Below are 14,597 nucleotides of genomic sequence, written 5' to 3'. Positions count from 1 at the left end.
AAATTGCATTATCACAGCCAGAGATTTTCACGAGAATAGCTTTAATCGGATCTGTAATGCAACTCAGTAATTTGCTCAGTTTCTAAGGTTATATGAAGAAAATGTACGTTATACAGACTTTCACCAGAACACCAAGAATACCAAACAATACTTGTGGCCATGTAGCTATTACCATACTTATTAACGGAGGAAGGCAGGAAGAAATTATCTTCCACTCAGACTTATTTTCTCAGTGTAAAATCTTCTCGGAGCATGAATCAAGGCAGCTGAAGGATGGCCGCTCAGTTTGGCTTGAAGGACTGGCTGGCAACGATTAGTAATCGTGGGGTGTCTGTCCCTAAGCACGTGCCTGCCTTGTAAAAGTGATGGATTTTTCCCACTGAACTCTTTCCCTTGTAACTCAGGAGACCAGAGGCAACAATTAACAGACTGTCACCGCAAAAGTGATTTCATTTTTCGCTGTACTGGTGCAGTGTGTTTCCTTGACTTCTGTTTGACTTTTTCACATCACAGAAGATTGCTCTGGTCTTTGCATCATTTTAATTTATATGACAAGTGTTTAATGTAGTAACAGCTATGTTTAACAGCGACAAAATGGACAGACCCATACTGTGTAGAAAAGGCAAAAGCAGCACAGCTCACATTGGCAAGGAAGTTTAGAAAGATAAAAACTGCTGATAGTAATTCAACCAAATTCCACAAGCCACGCACAGAAATGATCTCACCACCCTCTGGTGCTTACTTAACAGAGGACTAAAACAACCTATTGAAAAGAGAAGTCTTGTGTTTATACTTCCTTATTCACTGCACTTAAGAAGAGTTTTCTTTCTTTCTTTCTCTTTTGATTTTAATTACAGAACATAAAACCCAGGCACTTTACATTGACTCCCTCAAAGATATTTTCTAATTTACTGGGTATTTTGTCAAGATTGGCTTGACTCTAAACTCTATTCTTCTCCTTGCTGGCAGCTGAGGCAGACTAGACAGGACAGTACTTGTACTTTCTTGTTTGAAGTTAATTCTGAGCTGATTCAAATTTCTGAGATAAAGAATTAAATCAGATAATTAAATTTTAATTTCCCAAGGACTGGGCCAGCTGGATGTTTCCAGAAGTATTTTTAGCTTTGTGTTTATAAGCAAGGACTTGAAAGGCAAAATAGTAGTTGGTTGCACTTTGTCCTGGAAAGACTTCTGTTTGCAAATGGCACCTCTTCTCCTCTTCACCGTCTCCTCCTCCTTTCTGTAGTAGGTCATCTGTGATAGTTGCATTTTTTCTACCCTTTCTATCCAAATGAATTTTCTACAGCACCTCAAATTTTGGCCCTGACCTTGTGATGAAGACCCTTTGCTCTGTTCACAAGCAGGGGCAATGACAGCCTCAGAAGGAACATTCATAGCCAGGCAGAACGCTATCATCAACTCTCAAGAATCAGAAGGGAAGGGGAGAGAAGTCTCCTATCTGGAAAAAAAGCCACTCTCCAGTGTCACAATATCCCAGGCTTTTATCCATTTCCTTTTACTCGCAACACACCATTTTCCCAGTGTATTAATTTGTCTTCTGTCGTCTACTTCACACATCTCACAATATGACTCTTCTACACAAAAGTGAGCAAATTACAAAGTTGCACTCAGTCTTCTGATTTTAGCAGGAGAAACTCTAATGAGTATTCACACTTCAGAATCTCCCAACTCTAGCTTCAACTTTTTTTTTTTTTCCAATTCTCAATTCCTATAATTTCACGTTCAGTTTCATGCTAAAAAAGCCCAAATTCAACCAGTTGATTATAAAGGATATAAGCAAAAAAGTAACATTACAAAAGCTTATATTAAAACTGAAGTTGTAAACACAGTTTGAAACATCATAGAAAGAAAATGAGAACCTAAAGCAGCAATTTTAACAAAAAAATGTATACATATGGATGAAAAATGAGATCACGCAGAAAGGTCGACTTGCTAAGCAGACCAGTGGCTAGGCACGTGGTCACTGACACTAAAGCCACCAGTGCCAGAAAACCGAATAATTCGGCTGCACTGTAATTATTTTTCATCCGGTCACAGACTGTCACATCCTAATTTTTTTTTTCTTTTAGCCTCTACTTTGGTTCTCAATAGAACTTTATGCTCACATCAGAAACCAACAAGATTTCTGACACGGAGGTGAAACATCTTTTAAAAAGAGGGGTGACTGCTAATAATGCACAACTAACACACTGTGGAAGAAGAACATGCTCAAATGTACAAAATGAAATATTGATTGCTGCTGAAGGTGTTTGCCTTCTCCAAACACCACAGTCCTCAGACAACTACAGGAAAGTTCTCTCTCCAAATTACTCATTCCCTCTGTACAGATGCCTTGATGGCTGATGCAAGGTAAAACAGAAATAGGTAACAATGTAACACGCTCCCCTAAAAGGAATTCAAATTCAGCCTTGAAGAAAATACTTACAAATCTAGAGGAGTTGTCATTCCTCACAGTTTTGGCATTTCCAAAAGCTGGAGAAAGAGAAAAATAAATATGACAACCAAATCTATCAGAAAAAATATGTAAATGCTAAAATACCTATGACTATATATATTTAAGGGAAGCATAGACTTCTGAGAAACAATACCCTGTTCATTGTATGGGTATCAGTCACTGCAGATAGACGGAGTGTGACAGACATGATCACAAATGAGAAAACACCTATGGAAGTCCAAAGAAGTTTCATCTCAACACTTCCTTTGTTTAAAAAACGTCGAAGAAAAACATACAAGGGGAAATGGTTCCAAGACAAAACTACACCTGGATTGAGCATATATCCTTGGGGTTGGAATCAAATTAAAAATTTTATTACCCAAATAATTCTAAATGTAGGAAATACTTCTTTCTCTTCAATTCAGAGAAAGAAATGAATCTTGGTTCCCAGAACTGAAGATGGTAAAAGATGGAGGCCAGAGCAGAGGAAATTACAGAATGACACTTAAAAATTGTTTGCATGGGACAGTTTAATCGATGCTTTGAAACTGATTTATTTACGCTATTCCAACTCATTTATCGTAGCTTAAGCTGAATATTAATCAGCTGAAATAAGTCTGATTTACAACAAAAGTTTAACACACTCTCTTCAGCTTGACCTAAACTAGCTTTTTGAATAGTTTGGTTTTAATTTCTTGAGCTCAAGTTTTCTGACAATGAAAACTCCCCAAGAAAGGCCTTCTCAGGGCTACATTCAGATGGGCAGCCACCAGCTTAGAACATAGGCAGGATAAGAACTCAGACTGGATGACAATTCAAACTCTAAACATCACACATCGTCAAAGCACGTCAAGTCAAACAAGAGTGTCCCTTACATTATTAAGTATAGCACTCCTAAGCCAATAGGAGACTTTATTTATCCCAGTATTTATTTATATAGCATAGATATATTTTCAAAGATCAAGTCAAAAGTCAATGTTTTTTGGACAGAAATAAATACATGCTTTTAGGCTTCAACAAACTTGCATGAGTAGACTTATTCTTGATCAAAGAACTGAAGCCAAAAGGAAAAGTTTGTTGCCCCTGAAGGCCAAGGATAAGTGAAAGAATTGTTTTTAAAATCTTTATGCCCTGCAATAAATCATCTTTTCAACAACCAAATCTCTGAGCTGCATTTTCTTAAACACATGCTGAACAGTAGAGTCATTTATAACTGCACAGAATCAAGCACAAGTGTTTCATTATAAAGCATGAGACACATTCCTCAGTTTTCCCTTAAGTTCATTGTTTCTAAAAGTTAATTTACAGTAGCAACTGTAGTTAAAAAAAAATATCCCATAAGATAAATTATGCATATGTAACATTTCTGTCATTTTCTTGCACTGCAGCTTGACTGAAACAACTACATACCCAAAGAAAAATAAATCTAACCACAAATGCTTAATTTCTGTCTAAAATGTATATAAACAGCCAGGCTTGCTCAGCGGCCTTATGGAATAATCCACTGCCCTATCTTCCAAAAAGCTAAACAGGCAGTTACCAGCACACCAAGTAGAACAAATAATACCTTAAAATGATAAGGCACTCTTCTGTAAGCTTAGTCTAGTCCTCTTGCATTAAAACAAAGATTCACAAACCAACAAGAAATCCAATACATTTGGCAATCCCTGGGGAACAATCTAGCTTTGGCAAGAAAAACCTCCATACTTCTCATACTATTTCTGTCTACATCTGAAATCTGCCTTCCAGAACAGTGATAAATGCAACACAGCTCTTCTCTATGAATCCGAAACAATGGAAGATTGCAATCCCCCCATTCAGCTTTAAGTGGAACATATCTGATCATCAAAGAAAGGCTTATCCAGCATTTTTATTATTCTTAAATTTTAACATTTCATCGTTTCTTTACAAGTCTTGCTTACAGTTTTAGTTTTATGTACAGTCAATAACCACATTTTACCCACCCGGTTCACCACTGTTCTCAGCCCACTTTTGCATTCCTCTCCCCTTTTTTTATCCGCCACCCCCCGCCCCAGCTTCTCACTTATAGAGTGCTTGCTCCCTATAGACTCCAAATCATCACATATACGTATAGCTAGCTAGGCAATAAATAAAATGTTGACACTCAACAGTCTTACAAGCACTGCATATCATCTGGCCATAATGCAAAATTATCGTACAGCAGTCATGAGAATTTGTCTCAGCACCACAATAGCTTAGAGAACTGTGGGAAAGACTGAGCCAGGAATCAAAACAATAGACCTAAATAAGTCAACGCTAACCAAAGCACTTCTGAAGGCAATTATTTGACAACGGGACAAAACTGCAAGCTTTGAGGATCATATATCCTATCTCCAGGAAAAATGAAGATCCTGTTTCTGGCAGCCAACATCTTTAAATTAAAATGACTAATTAAAAAAAAAAGTCTTTCATGGGAGAGCAGGAAAGGCAGTTGTCAGGAAGACGGGCCAAACGAGTCACCAGACCCAGGGAACAATAAGTCTCAGGGAACAAGAGGCATGCATATGGATTGGCTTAGTTTTTTCTAAGACGCATTTCTTCACCCTTTTTTTTCCTAAAAGAAAAATAATCCTTTACAGAGCTTGTTTGTTTACTAGAGACTATAATAATGTAATTTGGAAGGAAATGAATCAGAGGGACTGAACTGAAGTTAAGTCTTTTGATACAGTCAAGCATCATCAAGGCAGGGTTACAAAAGGGTACGCCCTCAGACAGCGGCAGGAGGAGTCTGGGAAACAGGACCTAACTTCCTAAGCTCTCCCTTCATGAGGGAGACAGTTTTCTTCTCAAGAAAACCTCTCCATAACTGAAGAAAATCTTGTAGCTGTCTTCACAAAAAGCATCTCCTATGGTTTTGGACACCAAATAACAATGACACAACAACGGATACAGTTTTCCAAACCAGCTCAGCAGGAATGCTGATACACACAGAAGTAATATGCTGGTACACGCTTTATGACATTCTTACCTTCAAGAACTGGATTTGACTGCAAAAGTTGTTCTTTTACTTGATTAACTTCTGCCCCTTTTCCACACACTGCAGCTACATATGACATGACAAGTTTGCTCGCCTCTGTGAGGGGAAAGCAAAAGAAAACAGTGGTAAGTATCGGCAAATAGGCCATAAAATGATTTGCAGACCTCATCTCCACCACATTTTCACCATGCCAGACAGGAACTGTAAGCACATTTCATTTCAGTTTTCTTCTACGTTGTTGTACCATCTGGAAGTGAGGAAAGAGCATATCCCGCTATGAGACCGATGCCATTACATCAGCAGCCCTATTGACCTAGAGCCCTCCCATGCTAAAGATATGATACACTACCCGCTACTTTTTCATTTAGCCTTCATTTAGTGTTAAGTAAGGAAAGAACATTACTCCTAGCTGACATGTTGGAAATGTTTTAATCTAGCCTGAAAAAATAGGCCCAAGCAGTTTCAAGATGCAAAATTCAATCAGTTTATATCAGCAGATACACAATACCACAAGTGTAAACATACAACACTATACACATGTAATTAGAACTCTAAAGTGCACTACAAATAAATGAGTAACTGCAATTCAACATCACATAACATTATGCAGTCTGTTTCAAAGTATAACGAATAAAGTGAAGCATTCATTTAAACAATGAAACTAATTTGAAGGTACAAACTTTTAATAAAGTCTGAACAATTTTTGGCTCTCAAAGCTGGGTTCATATGGGTGTCAATCACCCATACACAGACAGAAACAAATATTAAATAATCCACCCAACCCTTACGTTTTTGCTGGCCAGGACAAAGAGCAGCTGAGAAAGGATTCTGTTTATAAACAGAGTCTGTGATGTTTAGTATGATGCAAGATAGTGAAATTTGAGGCAGTATCAGCTGATACACAATGTAATTACTAACAGCTGGAATCCCTATCAACTCAACACAGTGGTCATAAAAAACCCATTAGGTGTTCTTCAGAGTTCTGTTACAAATTTAAGGGTTTCCTTTCAGGAAAGAACTGACAAACAATAAGTTAACCCTTGGATTTTAATGCTTTGCTATTTAATCAAATTTGTTTGCTTGTATTAAATTAGTATCCCATATTGTAGAGAAAACTGAGGAAAATTGCAACACAGGAAGCAAGCAAGGAGCAAGAACTATAGGCGTGTCCATAAGCCCCCCCCATCTCCTTTAATCGCACCTTGAACTCAGCTCATTTTTTTTAAGAATCCATTCCCTTCTGAGCTTGGAATTACCAAATTATTTGATTTGAAATATTTCCTAAAACAGTCAACATCTTTAAGTAGAGCTACTCGCTCACTCAGAGAAGAAAGCACTGAAGCAGCAAATAAGATATTATAAAATAATATGCATTAAGACAACACACAATAACTTCAAGATAGGCTTTGAACATCACTGAAAGAGAATAAAGGCCCTTTCTTTTATTAGGAACTTTGTTTGGTCCAATAAAGACACCAGGAAGGGAATCATCACCTTAACATCTAAAAACATTTAAATACAGCACTCATTCTGGTAATGTACCATGTTTTCTTGCACAATGTTACTATTGATTAGTAATATAAACATGCAGTGAAACAAGAACAAAATTTGAAGTAAATAAAAAACCCAACTGATGAAAGTTCAGTTTCAATTATTCCAAGCCCAAACGTGCCAAATATTCTGGCTACCAAAAAATCTACAACAGAGTTATATAGGATCTGTACTAACAAGTTTTATTCCTCAAATCCAGGAACTTCCTCCCTGTCCCCTTTTTTTCCGCAACAGAAACCTGACTTCTCAGCTAATAGCCCCATTTCAGCAACAGTAGTTCCATCAAATGTTAGAGAAAGAATAGCACAGATTCCGAGTCGATTATTGACTTGAATTTCAAACCCTATATTATTCTGCATTTACCTTTATAAAGAAGGAATAATTCATATTAGGTCCCATATAGCTATGAAAATTACAGAACAGTGAAAACATCTATACAAGTCTGCATCTACCAGAAAATTCTCTACAAATAGATGTTCAGAAACTCAACCACTGCTACAGCTTCCAACTGAATAAATAAATGAATAAAAGGTGGACCTCAGTTGTAGGAGGTGCTTGATAATTCACAGTTCCTGAGGAAATCAAGACATTAAACAATACCAGTACAGAACTCCCTTCTAAAGTCCGAACTCCTAGACAGAATCCCTAACAATCATAAGAACTTGATTATTTTAATATACACTTTTACAGAACACACAAGCATTTTCATGTTATTGAACTGAAAAAAAGGATTATATTACAAGATTTCAAGACCTCTCAATTGGATGCCACTAGTCAGACAAAGAAAAACAAAGATGAAGCCTACGCTTTACATTTTCACAAAAGGCTTGGAAAGCAACTTCTTGTTACCCACTTTAAGTCTTGCTCAGTATAAACATACAAAGCTCCACATTTTCTCAGATACAAAGGAAAAAAATCTCTTAAACTACATGGAAACAGATGTATGCATTCCTACCCACTGTCTCTTATGCAAGTCACCTCAGTTTTAAATTGTTATTTCAGAAAATAACTGGCTTCTTTCTTTAAGGTCTACCTAAAATGTTCTGCAGTTATGCAATCCTCACTTGATTTCTACCATTCCAGTTTAAAAATTAGCAGTCATTTTCAAGGCAATTTCAGCTTTGCCTGAGAAACACAGTGTTCTGGTACACAAGGCAATCTTAGAATTGCAGCTGAGCACAGCATGCAAAAGACTGATGAAATTTCCAAAGTAATCAGCTACTGTTTATTTTCCTTGGATCAATGGCATAATCCAGTTTAAATGTATACATTTATTAAAAGACAGGCAAAAGTATCAAAGGATTGTCTTCCACTCTAGAAGACCAAGAGCATTCAGTTTTCTCCATCTTCATGTTTCCCACAGGGAGAGACTAGAAGTTTTCTGGCCCTTGCAATACTCTATCACAAACCAGCATTATTTTAGTATCACTTTGCATACTGATGAGCATACTGTATTAACATGCGATATGACTGCATCATGGTGCCAATGTGATAACACATCAGTTTATGTAAGTTCACACCTACAGCAACAAGTATGACAGCATTCATTTTCTGCAATCGCCAGACACAAAAAGATACCAATATCTCTCAACTCTTACAGACTCTAGCATCAATTTGCAAGACTCTGAATAACTCTGAATGTTTTTGTATAAGATCAGAACTGCATATTACCTGTTTTTCCAGCTCCACTCTCTCCTGTAATAAGGATACACTGGTCTTTGTCCTGGTCCCTTAAAGATCTGTATGCTTCATCTGACAGAGCAAAGCTGCAAAATAAGAAAGAGTCAATTGAGAATTAGATAAAACAATAACTACAACCCGGCCTTCACATCCAGGCAGGAAAAACCAAAAAAACCAAACCAGTAACCAAAACCAAACAAATATTCCCAAGTCCTAATGTTCTACAACTCGTGAAGCATTCACTTTTCAGAATATAAAGACCCACAGATGCAAAATGGATACTTTTTCTCAGTGGCTTATTTAGACTTTCTTCAGGAACAAGCAAGCATATTCTCTAAGTTTTTCTAAAGATAGCAAGCTCAAAAAAAATTCACAAAATTTCAGGGAAATTTAGGTAGTATTCTTCATTGAACAAAATGTCATACTCTTCATTGAACAAAATGTCAATGCATCAACAGGACGTGTTCTGTCTGAAGACATTTAAGAAAAAGGAAACAGCAGAATCCCAAGCACTAACACCACCATAAGCTGTTGTTTCTACTCTGAAAAGCATGACGAAATCTCAGAACCTTTGTCGTGGTTTAACCCCAGCCAGCAACTAACATTGAGCATTTTAAGCATTCAGGTATTGCTGGACTTTTGCATTAATATGCAAAGCGTTTCCAAATAACTATGCTCTTAACTCAGTAAGGGTGATGTCATGTAGGGAAATTAAAGAATATAGTATGAATCAACAGCTTCCCTGTACCAAAAATGTCTTTCCATGGAGCTCAGAACATCATGACCCCAAAACTACCGGGAGACAATTTGAATCCAGAGGTGTTTTGTTGCCATGCTGCAACATATGTTGGAGAAATGCAGATGTGTTACTTATATTTAGTTTTCTTTAGTAATAATTTTGCGACAGAGAAAATAGTGTTGATTTTGTTTCAACTGCATTGTTCAGTTCATGGAATAAAGGGCTCTGGAAACTGAGCATTAGAACCCCTTGGAAAAACTTAAGCAAGTAGTATCTGAAAAGGGACATAAAAGCAAAATCCAAATAAAAGGCACACTTGTATTACGCAACTTAAAGAAAAAAATCTGATAGCCAAACACAGCATATTTTTACATGAAATAAATATCCATTCAACAGACCAAGAGCTTTGTTAGATTACTGCACCTAGTAAAATATTTAGTGTTTGTATGTACTTAAAAGCAGATATTGTTTATTATTTACAGTAAACAAACCATGTATGAAAAATAGAAACGAACTCCCAGGTCAACAAAGGATGCATAATTGTTGCAGGTTCAATGCACCTTTTAGAAATTTGATTCTTTATGCTATGACAGTTCAGGAGCTTTGCACTCAGCTGGTAACTACAAATAGATCCAAGTATTTGCTCTGAATAACGCAGCCGTATAGTGCTTTTGCAGGCAGCCACAGCCCCTTTATAGATAAGCAAGCTCTTTGTCATGAAACTAGTTGGGGTAGCGTGGACAACACAATGCAAGTAGTGAGAGACACACACAGCCTTTTCTAGAGGCTCCTATTGCTGCAGCTTGAAAGCTTCAAATATTAAACCTATATACTCAAATCAGTTCATACTTATTTCGTTTTTGCTACCACTGTCCCTTAGCTCAGGCAGTTCTTCCTTCTGGCTTCTCTCCCCCAGAAAGTTTATGGAGAGCATGTCATATTGTCCCCCATTTAATCATCACATGCATGTGCCACACCATTTATACTTCCTCATCTCTCATCAGTATTAGACTCATCTCACGTTTGCTTATTTGGGTTTTGGTTTTGTTTGCTTGGTTGCTTTGGTTTTGTTTTTATGGTTGCATTGTGTTACCAGTTCAGCCATCCTGCAAGAGACCAGCGTACCAAGAGAGTGGTATTCTGAAAAGGTTGGAAAGCAAGTAAATGAAATACCTTACGGCTCCTTTACTACTAAATAATCACACATTTCCCTCCCTCCCTAGTTCCTGCCTATGATGTGAGCTCATGTCATTGATCCCCCCCTTTTTGTGCCTCTCTTGTCCTCTTCTCTCCTGCAGCACATCTGCCTCTCCAGCTGCATGACCAACCCAGGGCTCCGTCCCTCTCACAGCTTTTCTTACCAACTTACATTGTCTAAGGCACTAAATTACAATTCTTCTCTCTGCACAGGTGGTTGGGCCATCCACTTAATCACAATCAAAGGTCATTAACTCCTTTTGATACACATACCATTGAACCTGAATTAAGACTGATCTCTCAAAACTTAATACTGTTACGGCAATTGAAGCATTTGAACTCAGTAGTTCAACTGGAGGTGAAAATGTGTTTACGAGAAAGTAGCAGGCTGTAATATTTGTAGGATTACAACAAAGTCAATTTGTGATGTGGCTAACATGCTGGAGAACCAGCAAAAAAAAATAATTAAAAATTCTGCTGCTTCTGAGAGACCATGATACAATTTCTGGCATCCACTTTACTGTCCAGAATCCAAACTACAGTAGCAATAACACTTTACCAGACTCTCTTACAGGACATATTTAGGAAATGAATAATATTTGTCAAATGCTGCTGCAGATATACTTGTAAATTGAGGAGTACAATGCGCGGCACACAGAAAAGCTTATACCAGCACACATTACATTCCTTTTTGCAAGGGAAAAAAAAAAGCAGTAGGATGAAGAGGAAATAAATAAAACTGCACTGAGCATTCATGGGCCATGTGAGAGAACTAATGCTGTGGTTTCCATGGGTTTGATTCAGGAAACCAGCTTTCAGCAGGAAGGTAAGACTCTGAGATGCTTTTCACACCTACAGACTGGATGGCTCATTCTGTGCCTGCTGTCCTTCAAACAATCTCAGCCATCAACTACCTAGTATTTCACTTTTGAAACAACTTTCTTGGCAGTAGTTTCATGCCGGAAAATGACGTCAGCATCAAGCACAGAGAAAGTATTCTCTCTGTTGATATACTGAGTTACGAGTTAATCAGCTTAGTAACCATTCATCTTTTCTAATACACTGAATTCTAGTTTTGCAACAGCCCCTGTCAAAATATATTTTAATGCTTGATGTATTTATTAACTCTGCCTGCACTGCATATTTAAAAAGACCAAATTGTGCTGCTTCTCCTCCCTCAGCAGAAAAACCGAGTCTAATACTGCAGTGAGACCTCTGAAGTTGGAGAAGAGAGTGGGATTTCATCCAGTTCTGGTTTTAGCCAATCTAGTCGGAGACGCTTGCCATACATTATCTTTTCCTCCAATCTATGCAATGCAGCAAAGCCTAATACTTCACAAGTATATCAAATATTATCTACTACAGACAAAAGACAAAATAAGTTGACTCATTTCAAAACAAGTTTTGCATATGCACTTATCAAAAGTTACGTAGAAGTGTTCTAAAATTTACCTCTGACATTTCAACCACTGCTTCAACAATTCAACAGGAGGAGGCATAACCAAGACTGTATTTAAATAACTAAGATTTCTTTGTCTTTCTGGCATTGCATAAACAGCATTAGACACATTTATGTCAGAGCCTGAACAAAGATCTTTATCGCAAAGAAAAAGATAGATCTATTCGTCATGTCAACTTTCATGGCACACCATTACACCTCACAGTCCTGCCTATCTATTATTGCCTTCTGTATTTGCAATAAAAAAACCCCAAACAAACCCAAACTTTGATTCTTTTGGTTCAAATTCTATTAGTTCCAAAAACATAATTTCATGCTATTCCCTATTTGTTACAAACGTATAAAATAATTTCATTTAAGGTCATTTTAGTTTAAGACATTTTAATGATCCAAAGACCAGAAAGAATCCTTCTATTCTTTTCCTTTTAGCAACATTAAGAGGCACGGCTCTGTAAAGTCACCATTTGCAACTATAGGTTTAAACCACATACCACGCTTTGAGCCACCTCATAATTACAGAGCCTAAGTAAAATTTTTAGAATAGTTTGTAGTTTAAAAAGTAGTTATAAGCCATGTGTTTTGAATTAGCTGGTGAGTGTGTCAGCAGTGTCATTTACCATACCTTATAATAAGGTCTCCTTTGATTTTTAGGTTTTCATGAAAGACGACGACATTCTCCTACCACAACACACAGAGAAATATTTACTGGAGTTCTCTTTTAGCTAAAACTTAAGTATAGAAGCAATTTGAAATCAAAACGCCACCCACACCTAGCTCAGCAAGAAGCCTCTGCTTTTTTATAGCATGGCTTTTTCAGCCACATAGCTCCAGATGGCCAGATCTGTCACAAAGTCCTAACCCAAAAATTCTAACAAAGGGAAACAGCAAATAGGCCTCCAAGGGGGATTTCCAAAGGGCTCCAGCAATTTTCAGCAGCACAACAGCATCTCTGTCCTCTAACAAAACACTGGGGTCAGGAAGAGAGAGAAACGAGGTTCCCACCCACTCACCCCGAAATGAGCATCAACTGCTAGCACTCCATTTGAACGCTAAAGATTGCAGCCACAATTATATCAGGGGTAAACACCTTGCTCTTATTGTCATAAATTCAGCTCACAAGAGCAGCTCTTCTCTTCTGCCACCTTTTTCCTTTAAGCCAATATCACAAGGATCAGTATTTGTCAGCTATCGGTACTTCTTTCTGCTATCTTTTTCATTCTTCCTCTCATTTCCCTTAGCAGTCTCAATTAACAGTAATTAGTTAACACTATCTTAAACTCCCTCCAACTGCTTTTCTCATGCACTAATAGAGTCAATTCCCTTAATCCCATCTTCACTGACTGTTGCTTTGATTCTGAGAGTCTCGGTCCCCAGTTTAAAACATCTATTGCTTAATCTTGGATCACAACTGCCAGCTCATTTGCTACATTCCAAGGAAGTTAAGAAAACCTCTCTCTTCTTGACCATTCCAGTTCTTCATGAAGCAGAGCCCTGGTACCACTTCATTTCTGCTCAACTGTGTTTAAACACACTGGCAGGATACTAGAAGTCAGTGCTTATCAAAGACTATATACCATGCTAGACTAAAAAGAACAGCAGTAAAATATAAGTTGTATATGCATTTTTAATGTAAATTTTACATAAAATGTAATTTATATTAATTTTTCAAGTTTAATTAAGAACATCATTTAAATTCCCCCCCTGTTTTTTTTAAATGCACGGAAGTGCTCTATAACAGGGTAACAGCAAACAAATTATTTCCTCCTCTCACAACATGCATTGGGAAAACATCAGAAACACAGTTTTTTGGGGGTATAAAAATTCCTTATAACCTGAGCTAGGAACAGTGGAAGCACATTTTATAAAGTGCTTTGAGGTTTTACATTGTAAATCATCACTCTTTGCTATATATGTTCCCTCTGCCCATTGAAGCTCAGTGGAAAATTCACCATTGAGGAAAAACAACCATAAGAGATTATTTATAGTATTAGCTCATAGTGCAGAATCATTTAATCTAATTGCCCCAAGGATAAAAAGTGTACTCCCATTTTCCATAATTACAAACTGTCTCGTGTTCAGCACTTTGACACACTTGAAAAGAAAAGGTTGATTAGTCTGCCAGTGGAGTGAATAAAGTAACAGCTAAATTGATGGAGCATCAGCTAGGATAGACCTTCACAGGCAAGCAGCTGCTCTTTGAAAAATGCCAATCAGGAAAAAAATAAAACAAGTTTAAACACCAGGATAAAGACGTGTGCTAAAACAGATGGAAAGTCTTTTCTCCTATTCATATTCCCCAATTTTATTTTCATGGTGAGCATAGAAACCTGTTTTATCAACAATACTACGTAGCTAATATACACAGCAGAAGGGTACCTCCTGCGTAAGCTTCCCCACTTCGTTATTCATGTTAGCAACTGTGACATTATTAGATGCAGAATAAAGCCCAAAGCTGTGTAAATCAGCCCTTTTGATTTGCAAGAAGAAGCCATAATTTATGGAAGGAAAGGGAGAGAGG

The 14,597-nt window shown here is 37.4% G+C and overlaps 1 protein-coding gene across 3 annotated transcripts in view; it reads right to left on the bottom strand.

The window, feature by feature from the left end:
* MYO1B (myosin IB) overlaps positions 1-14,597 on the bottom strand; it is a 113,324-nt gene that overhangs the window by 55,556 nt on the left and 43,171 nt on the right. For all 3 annotated transcript variants that reach the window (XM_075028017.1, XM_075028018.1, XM_075028019.1), the window contains 3 exons: positions 8,676-8,770; positions 5,445-5,549; positions 2,447-2,493 (listed from right to left, as the gene is read on the bottom strand). In XM_075028017.1, the coding sequence (XP_074884118.1) occupies positions 2,447-2,493; positions 5,445-5,549; positions 8,676-8,770 (247 nt within the window). The remainder of the gene's footprint in view (positions 1-2,446; positions 2,494-5,444; positions 5,550-8,675; positions 8,771-14,597) is intronic.

This window comes from Buteo buteo, chromosome 5, assembly GCF_964188355.1.
Source record: "Buteo buteo chromosome 5, bButBut1.hap1.1, whole genome shotgun sequence".
In the NCBI taxonomy this organism is placed as follows: domain Eukaryota; kingdom Metazoa; phylum Chordata; class Aves; order Accipitriformes; family Accipitridae; genus Buteo; species Buteo buteo.
The sequence above is the reverse complement of the archived record's forward strand: the minus strand, read 5'-3'. Positions and strand labels throughout refer to the sequence as shown.